Source organism: Octopus bimaculoides, chromosome 25, assembly GCF_001194135.2.
Source record: "Octopus bimaculoides isolate UCB-OBI-ISO-001 chromosome 25, ASM119413v2, whole genome shotgun sequence".
NCBI classification, from domain to species: domain Eukaryota; kingdom Metazoa; phylum Mollusca; class Cephalopoda; order Octopoda; family Octopodidae; genus Octopus; species Octopus bimaculoides.
Genome location: NC_069005.1, coordinates 35,407,665 through 35,416,927, shown reverse-complemented (window position 1 = coordinate 35,416,927; position 9,263 = coordinate 35,407,665). Strand labels below are relative to the sequence as shown.

Below are 9,263 nucleotides of genomic sequence, written 5' to 3'. Positions count from 1 at the left end.
TATATATATATATATATATATATATGTATGTATATATGTATGTATGTGTGTGCGTGTGTGTGTGTATGTGTATATATATGTATAATATATATTCATATATGTACATACGCACATACATACACACACACACACACACACACACACACACACACACACACACATGTAATACTATATTATATTGTATTATATCTATGTGCAGATTTGCGGTTGAAATTCATGGTCAATTAAAGAATATAGACAACGAACTCCAATCTTTACTGACTAAATTTTATGAAGAAGATAAATCTTTTTTGATACAATATTCTCTACTACGGCATACCCTGCAATCGTATCAAGAAAAGATAAACACAGAGCTAGACCACGCAGAAGCAGCTCTAGAAATGGTGCATTGTGCAGCTGAACAGATGACAGTATTCCGTGAAGATTTAATCGAACTGATGCAAGTCCTAGCATGTGACAGTATATTGAGAACTGACGTTGAAAATAATGATGATAAAGATTTCCCCAGAGATGCTATAATAGATGTTCAAGAGAAAATCAATCAGATTCGTGACATCGCAAACAACGTAAAAAGCACAAAAAGGAGAAAGCAACCTCAAAAAATATATCTATATGAAACCATCCACCAGATGACATCACCTCCCGATCTAGCGACTTGGGACTAAGAGACACGTACATGTTCACACACATGTTCAAACGCTTTCATGTAAACTTAACATTCCAGGCACATTAATATTGAAATTAATCTGAAAATACTGAATAAATGACCAATGATGAATTCGGTAAAATTTTGAATTCTAGTTGTTGAAAAATGGATGTAATTCGACATAAAATAAAACAATTTACAAATCTCTCCATTGATATTTATCTGAGAATTGGCTAGAACTTCATTGACTGTTGAGTACGGTAAGAGCACGAAATAAGTTATTTAGGATGCAAGACGACGAGGTAAGTTATCGAGTTCATCACTCACTAAGAATTTAATTCTTACTCTTAAACGTATTTCAATTCCTAACATTTGTTAACTTTATATTTAGCAAATGAATACAGATGATTATGCAAGAATTTTGAAGAATTTTAAGCATTCAAAGTATGAGTTCATTGTACTGGGACAAACTTATGAAATACGTTGTGGAATGAAAAATGTATGTACTATCATCGTTAAATATTTACTTGAAAAATGCAGAATTATGAGCATTCATAGTGTAATGAAATTTAATTGAAAACCCTGCATGCATTGGCAACATTTAGTTATTTGGAGATGTTGAAAAAATGTCTACTAATGCAATGTGTAAATTAATTACATCAATATGTATATAACTGTTTAGATATTGAATTAGAATAGACGAAGAATAACTGTTTAATTTTGTAAATATGAAACATAATGAGTCAGAGATCGCCGTTGTCGCAGCTTGTGAGATAGAAGCACCCAGTCGTACTCTGATTCGCCGTGGCATTTTAAAGGTGAACTTTATGAAGGCTAATTTATTAAAGGTAATACATGAATGTAGGTAATATATGAATGTATAGAAATATATGAATGAAGTGTTAGAAGAAAGTGCAGTAATAACGTTCACACTCACTGGTGGTTGCTGTCAGTAACTGCGTTTAGCTTACGGAGTTCTTGTTTTCATAACTATCGAAAAGCAGCCAGAAGGATAGACATATTGTTGAGAACAAATGATTTCGTTGGAGGTCTGTTATCTCCATTCCAGCCTCTGGTGGCCTCGAAGAGATTAGAAGAGTCAAGTGACAAAGACTTTATTCTGCTTAGCGGAGGCATCTGGGAAATAAGTACAAAAAAAAAAAACATAGGAGGGACAGATTTTAAGAAATTTTCATTAGTTTGTAAAGGAGGTAAAGTATCCTCGGTGTTTATGAAACAAATCCTTTGTCAGAAGAAAGATATACAAGAAACAATAAATGCGAAAAGGTAGTTAGAAAAATACAATGAGAAATGGTAAAGTGTCAAGGAAAAAAGAGATACAGTTAGGAGTCGGATGAGAATGCAGTTCCACAGAGGAGGAAGCGAATGGTGTATGCATATATAAAATGATATACGTGTATAGAGATTGCATTGGAGAGATGTGTGTGGTAGTGGTATAGGGTGCATGTTGTTCTTGGGTGGGTGTATGTATACAAGTATGAGAGTGTAGTGACTTGGGATAGTGGAAATGTAGGAAGACGATGTGTAGATGTAATTACATTGTTTGTGAGAGGAAGGTCTAGCGTGGAGGAGAAGTCAGGAGCAAGTGTGAGCCTCTGATGTTACGGCTTGGCACCAGAGACGTCGCAACTCATTTCTACAGCTGAGTGAACTGGTGCAACGTGAAATAAAGTGTCTTGCTCAAGAACACAACACACAGCCGGATCCGGGAATCGAACTGACCACTTCATGATTGTGAGCCCGATGCTCTAACTACTGAGCCATGAATCTTCTATTGACTAGCCTACCACCGTTCTTGTCAAAGTGATACTCGCACCATTTCATGTGGCGGGTAAAGGAGTTGGTTTTACCAATAAGAGTTCTCATATATTCTTTATTGGGTAGTAATAGTAATGATACATCCGACACCCATAAATATTAGAGTATAACATAAAGGAATAGGGACTTTAAAATCTAGGCAAATGCCTTACTAGAAACTCTGGTGAAACCTGAACTTGGCTAACCGTATAGAACCGCAGGAAAAATTAGGGATTGTGTCGAATAAATTATTACAGTTGTACGCGTTTCGAATGGTAAATCCTGAGTTCGGTCTGAAGGATTTCGTGTAAAATTCGTGAGTATATTAGAAAGACAATAAAGAATGGAGAATTATACATTTTTAATTAAAAGTTTCCAAGATATAAGATTCCAACGCGTGTTTTCATTGTATAAGTATTTTAGCGTCCATTGATTGGATAGTTCTGTATAATTAATCGTTTCATATTAAATCAATTATAGTATAATTATTGAGAATTATGTATTATTGTACAAATTATTTACACCGAACAAATTATTGTCCATTTCCCCTGATAAACATTTCCCATCATCTAGCAAATACGGTGGATAGGTTAGGGAAGTGTTGGTTTATTTGAGACAGAAGAAAAATACCAACCAGGTCAGTAACATGAGCAGAGTCCGAGGAAACCATTGGGATATCGAAGAAACTGCTCATCTAGGAGGCTATGGACACAGCTCTCCGCAAGACTTAGATTCTTTCATATAAATATTCTTTTCTACTCTAGACACAAGGCCCGAAATGTTTTGGGGAGCGGACCAGTCGATTAGATCGGCCCCCAGTACGAAACTGATACTTAATTTATCGACTCCAATATTTGGCACTATTAGGCGATATTATTTCCACAGTGATTAACATTCTGAAACAATTTTATAAAGACATTATTATTAAATAAAACAAAGCAAAGTAAGTGGTCACATAATTGTGCAACAAGCTAGTTACTAAAACGTAAGCGTTTAAACCTGCATAGAACGCTGTTTGGTCTCATTCAAACGGTTTAAAATATAGGCATTTGATGCAATTTTGAACATCAGGCTCAATAGAAACGTCACCGTGTGAAGGAGTAAATTAGAAACAGAGTCAGGTAAAACACACATTAACTTCTCTTTCTTAACTTCCCTTCATATTAACCCCTTGTCTGTGCAATAAAGTGCATACAGGGAGCTCAGCTTGTTACTGGATCCGTAGAACTACAATAAAGACCGCCACTTTACATAGTCATTCAAAAGTGAAGAGAGGTACGCAACTATTTTTTTTTATTTCTACGTACGTATTTTAAATTGATAATTGTCTTACAGTTATCATATTAACGATCATTACTTTATGTGTGTGTGTGTGTGTGTGTCTCTCTCTCTCTCTCTATCTATCTATCTATCTATCGATATTTTATGTAAATACCGTCCCTAGTTACTTCCTCCCTAGGGTCTTATAATAAGAAATCATCATTACACTTTCTGGTTAACTTGGCTTGCAGGCCCCATCTTCCGATTCTTCCCTGCTATATTCTAATCACATATCCATAGTGCCGGAGCTGTAACCTCTCAATGCGGAAAATTAGCGGCTCGACCTTAGAGACCCTCTGATATATCTAACTTCTATGTGTCCCGAGTACTCTTCTCTTTCGTTTGTGCAACTATGTGCGTCACACACACACTCTCTCTCGCTCGCTCTCTCTCTCTCTCTCTCTCTCTCACACACACACACTCTTTGTATTTCTCCCCACTCTCTTTCTCAGTTTCACTCTTTCTTTTTTCACGTGTGTGTATGCGTGTATTAGAGAGAGAGAGAGAGAGAGAGAGAGAAGAAATGTGAAATAGTTTCTACTAGGAATTTAAACATTGTTAACTGAAGGAGTTAATATCGCTTTATAACGCTTTCCAATTACGGTAATGGCAATTTCTAAAACCATGCACCAAGTCTCAGATTTATTGAGGATGTATAATCGACTCCGCCTGCTCCATTAAATATCTTGTTACTTATTTGCGCAATCCTTCATTGAATGGCAAAGTCGACCTCAGTATGATTTGAAAACAGGGCGTAGACTCACGGAACATTTGACTTACAGACAAATGATTTCTCTTTCATTTGGCACAAGGTCATCATTTGCATAAAGTAGAATGCAAAAGTTATTATATTAGTAAGATTTTGTCTTTCTGGTGGACAACAAAGCAAGGAGAATTGGAGTATGTATTAATTAGTCAATCTTCTGTGATGATATATAAGTAACTGAATCATTTTTTGTTGCAGATCGAGAACAAAGAGTATAAAGCTGAAGGGGAGAAGCGGCCGGAAGAGAAATTGATGTTTGGTAACGTGAGAGCAGAGTGAGTAAGGAATTGCGGAGGCAGCGTATGGGCCAAAGGTCACATTAGAATGGACGATAGTAAGGTGTAGGTGACAGTGGTTATTGTGGGGGGTAGAGGTCTTGATAGTAGGGTGGGTAACAAAGGATCACAGTAGGGTGGGTGACCGTAGAAGCTGTGACAATAGAGGTTGGGCCAGTAGAGATTTTAATTGCAGGGAGAAAATAAAAATGGGTACATTTAATAGTGTGTAGTTTACTACTACTACTACTACCGATTGTACAATTTACTATACTAGTAGCAGAACACTCACACGCAGCAAGGTTCAATCAAAATGACTCGACGTTTAGATAAAGGAGAACAACAGATGATTCACTATCAACAGGCACTTGGTAGTGCCTTTCGTGAAACCAGCTCACAATTGAAAAAATACAAAAAGACACTGTTTTGGCAGAGCAGAAAATACTATCGCCTGAAGACGGAAGGAGAAGAGTTGGACCTAATTTTGTCTATTTGTCGATCATATAAAATACCACCACTAGAACAAGCTATGATAAACGCTTTGCATCATCTAGAAAGCAATTACATGGATGGAGTCAACGGACAGCTGACACCAGAACAAAGAGCCACACTCGACAAATGCCTGAAAATTTCAAAAACAAAACTTCAAGAAGACGAACGTGATGCGGAATTGTCTGAAGAAATAATATCAGTAGTAAAGAGATATATTCACTTAATGGAAAACCGGCTTCAAGTGAAGACTGTTGAATTTGGAAAACAATACACAGAACTGTCAAAACTACGAGCAGAATTGTCTTCTCTGCAGTGTCGACTGAATACCTTCGAAGCGATGTGTTCCCGCCTTGAAGCTTTACACAATGATGCTAGTTTCAGAATGCAAAAGCTGGTGAGGATCTCTTCAAATGCAAATCGTAAAAAAGAAGAAGCTACCACAAAAATTGTCAGCCTCAACGAACGAATTGAACACAATGAAAACCTTTATAGATTTGAAATGAACGAAATTGATAGGAATGCTTTCAATGCGATGAATTTTGAAGAATTCATTTCGGTGTTGGTGCAGGAGCGAGAAGTGTATTCATTGGATATTTATTTGAAGAAAAATGAGAAAGAATTGGCCACACGGCGTCGACAGCTAAATGAATACATGAAAGCATTTTCAAAGATCAAAGAAGTTAGCGGGTATCTTGACATAAAATCAACAATAAGTCGCTTTCAAAACAAGAGGAGTGACAACTTTTCACTTTTTAGGTAAGTATTATTTAATTTCCTGTCTAATTACGCCTGTACAATTAGCAAAGTCTTCTGAGTTTGCGAAGTTTTACTTTTTCATACAAACTTATCTTTGGCGTATTAATGAGACATTTCCATTGGAGTATTCTCCAATCTATCAATGTATCGACAAACCCACCTGTCTTCCTACTTTATTTCATTTATCTACCACTCTACGTATATGTCTGTCTACTTATTTTCACACACACACACACACACACACATGCACACACACGCATGCACGCACGCGAACATATATTAATGTTTGCTTTTATGTGAAGGTATTTAACATTAAACTAAATGATTACTCAATATTGCTTAAAAGACTCAATTTTTACATAAAAAAGATTGACAGTGACTTCATCGACATCAGATAAAATTTTGTTGCAATAACCTGTAGGATAATATTCACATCTAGATAGTGTAACGTAGTGAATATCAATAAAAGGGATAAGAAAATATGCTACAGATTTGTATAAGATAGACGATAGAGTGTTCCTTACCTTGCTTTAAATAATTATGGCGCAAGTCCACTTTAGGCCGAGTACAACTACATCCCAGATATTCGTTTCGAATTTTGACAGAAGGCCAATAATTTCGGAGATAGGTATAAGTCAGTTACATCGACCCCCTCCCTCAGTACTCAACTGGTACTTATTTCATCGACCCCCAAAAGGATGAAAGACAAAGTCGACCCCGATGGTGTTCGAATAAAAAGTCGAAAGAAATGCTGCTAAGCATTTTTCCGATGAGGTGACGATTCTACCAGCTCACTGCCTTCAATCACATCCTAAATATTGGCAGTACCTTTTAGCATTAGTTTTCTTGTCCCTGGTGATTTCTAAGATAGGTAATTAGTTTAGACTTCAACTTGCAGCTCATACGGAATGCTGGGCGGTTCATCTTATAAGGGTTTGGTAAATTTGGGTGACATGATCTCTTTAGATCACCTTATTTAGATAAACAGGGATGCACTATTATCCCTAAAGAGGACTACACGGTCATTGAGGTGTTGCAGAATGTTTTCTATAATCATAATTTTGATAAAAAGCAACCAATATCCCAAACTACCTACCTGCAGGTTTGAAAATACATACTTGCGGCTGGTCAAGCCTGTATGTTTTACATCTGTCCATAATGTGCTTTCCAAGAAGTTCCTCTCGTGAAATTGAAAATAGTGAGTGAAGTATTCACTTTTCGCCTAACTAGCTTTCCTCCTGACGGCCTAGCATGGGCTGGGACAACCAGAAGCAGGCTCATCCTCAGATTTTACATCTGAGGATTTTTCGAGACAGATAAAGAAGAACAAGAACTAGAAGTCCATCACTTCAAGCTGATCTTGTAGTTCACTTGTTGCTAGAGAGGCATTGACCTAACATTGCTTTCAGCCGTCCTTTTGGTAAGTATTTTTTGTTTCCTACCGGGCAAGTCTGGTGGAGGAGTCAGTTTAGTAACCGACTTCGCAACACGTTGTTACCAGTAGTATTCTTGAGTGTGTGTGTGTGTGTGTGTGTGTGTGTGTGTGTGCGTGTGCGTGTGCGTGTGTTTATAATCTTCTGTCCATTTCTTTCAGGTTTCTGGTGGAAATTCACTCCGAAATTGGAAACCTCAATGCAGAAATGAACATTTTGTTTCCCATCATTGCTAAAAAACAGCAGACTTACCTGCATGACCATGCAGTGTTGCGTAGGACTCTGCATAATATTCAGAATTTGGACCAGAACGAGGTTGAAGAAGCCGACGCTGAGACGGAGGAAATAGAGCAGTCAAAGGAAGCCCTAAAAGAATTTAAACTTGAACTAATAGAGTTAATGGAAGTCATAGGCAGTGATGTCAGCTCCTTGAAAGATATTAATGATATTGTGTCCAACACGAAATTGATCCAGCAGTCTATAATAGATATCCATGAGAAAGTGAATCAACTGGTGCAACTGAAGACGTACTATGATCGACATAAACTGTCACAGAACGTATATGATCCGAACGCTTATCGAAAACATCACACCCTGGTTACAACTCCTGCATTAACGTTCCTGGAGTGATGACAGAGAAACAATATGGAGAGCAGCTGCAAATTCAAGAAAAGGGGGAGGAAAAAAATATACACTGAGATATATAAACATATGCATAGCCTGTATGTGTCTATGTATATGTGTGTGTGTATTTATGTATACACACATATTATGCACACACACATGCACACATATATACACACACACACACACGTCCGCAAGCATGCGTCTATATGCAGGTGTTCTATTATTTTTAGATTTCTTTAATAAAGGGACAATGTGAATTGGTGTCGTTTGGTTCGGTGATATTCTTCGAACATCATTAAAAACATTACATTTCTTCGTTTGATAGAACAGCTTACCGATTCCACTTTCCCTTCTATGATTGTGTTTTGTCTTTATTATAAATTAGGTAACGGCAATATCTAAGTAAAATTTGTTTGTCAGAAAGTGTTAAAAAAGCATTGACAAAGTTATCATATTGTTCAAAAGTAACATTTCAGAAAAAAATTTTTAATTAAAAATTCGTTTTATCTGTTATAGTTAACCGTAATTATACATGTGTGTGAGAATGAAATTAAAATCAAAATTGAAATTCTTAAAATTCAAATTGAAATAATTCATTATATTATATTTTTTAACAATAGTACGCTTAAGTGTTTTTACAAAAAAATCCGTTATCAACTTACGATGAATCTGTTTATATATATACTACAATTTTTTCCCCATACAGTTGAGAAAAATAAAAAAAATCGCTTAAATTCTATGCTAATTTTATTTGTATGTGTACGTAAGCATATATTCTTTTCTACTCTAGGCACAAGGCTCGAAATTTTGAGGGAGGGGGAGGTAGTCAATTAGATCGACCCAGTACGCAACTGGTACTTAATTTATCGACCCCGAAAGGATGAAAGGCAAAGTCAACCTCGGCGGAATTTGAACTCAGGACGTAAAGACAGACGAAATACCACTAAGCATTTCGCGTGGCGTGCTAACGTTTCTTATTTCTTTATTGCCCCCAAGGGGCTACACACAGAGGGGACAAACAAGGACAGACAAACGGATTAAGTCGATTATATCGACTCCAGTGTGTAACTGGTACTTATTTAAGACCCCGAAAGGATGAAAGGCAAAGTCGACTTCGGCGGAATTGGAAC

The 9,263-nt window shown here is 36.8% G+C and overlaps 2 protein-coding genes and 1 long non-coding RNA gene across 6 annotated transcripts in view; 2 read left to right on the top strand and 1 right to left on the bottom strand.

Annotated features, from left to right (window-relative positions):
* Positions 1-855, top strand: part of LOC106872881 (centromere-associated protein E) — a 5,706-nt gene extending 4,851 nt beyond the window's left edge. The window contains exon 3 of the mRNA XM_014920038.2: positions 200-855. Coding sequence (XP_014775524.1) covers positions 200-665 — 466 coding nt within the window. The 3' untranslated portion in view covers positions 666-855. The remainder of the gene's footprint in view (positions 1-199) is intronic.
* LOC106872882 (uncharacterized) overlaps positions 1-3,398 on the bottom strand; it is a 7,805-nt gene extending 4,407 nt beyond the window's left edge. The window contains exons 1-2 of the long non-coding RNA XR_001409809.2: positions 3,099-3,398; positions 1,584-1,783 (exon numbers count right to left, since the gene is read on the bottom strand). This is a non-coding gene — a long non-coding RNA (uncharacterized LOC106872882). The remainder of the gene's footprint in view (positions 1-1,583; positions 1,784-3,098) is intronic.
* On the top strand, positions 867-8,641 carry LOC106872880 (uncharacterized). 4 transcript variants are annotated; one of them, XM_014920036.1, is made up of 4 exons: positions 867-948; positions 1,038-1,145; positions 4,749-6,073; positions 7,668-8,641. In XM_014920036.1, exons 3-4 carry the CDS (start codon positions 5,139-5,141, stop codon positions 8,134-8,136), a joined length of 1,404 nt encoding a protein of 467 aa, XP_014775522.1. In that variant the 5' UTR covers positions 867-948; positions 1,038-1,145; positions 4,749-5,138; the 3' UTR covers positions 8,137-8,641. The 4 variants fall into 4 exon arrangements, with proteins under 4 accessions (XP_014775522.1, XP_014775518.1, XP_014775519.1 ...); XM_014920032.2 differs by lacking the exons at positions 867-948; positions 1,038-1,145 and adding an exon at positions 3,483-3,585; XM_014920033.1 differs by lacking the exons at positions 867-948; positions 1,038-1,145 and adding an exon at positions 3,592-3,739.
* The last annotated feature ends 622 nt before the right edge of the window (positions 8,642-9,263 follow it).

Bases quoted from the DNA above. Each gene is read 5' to 3' on its own strand.
- LOC106872880 (XM_014920036.1), top strand. From the start codon at position 5,139: ATGACTCGACGTTTAGATAAAGGAGAACAACAGATGATTCACTATCAA. The intron at 6,074-7,667 runs GTAAGTATTATT...CATTTCTTTCAG, and splicing joins GACAACTTTTCACTTTTTAG to GTTTCTGGTGGAAATTCACT.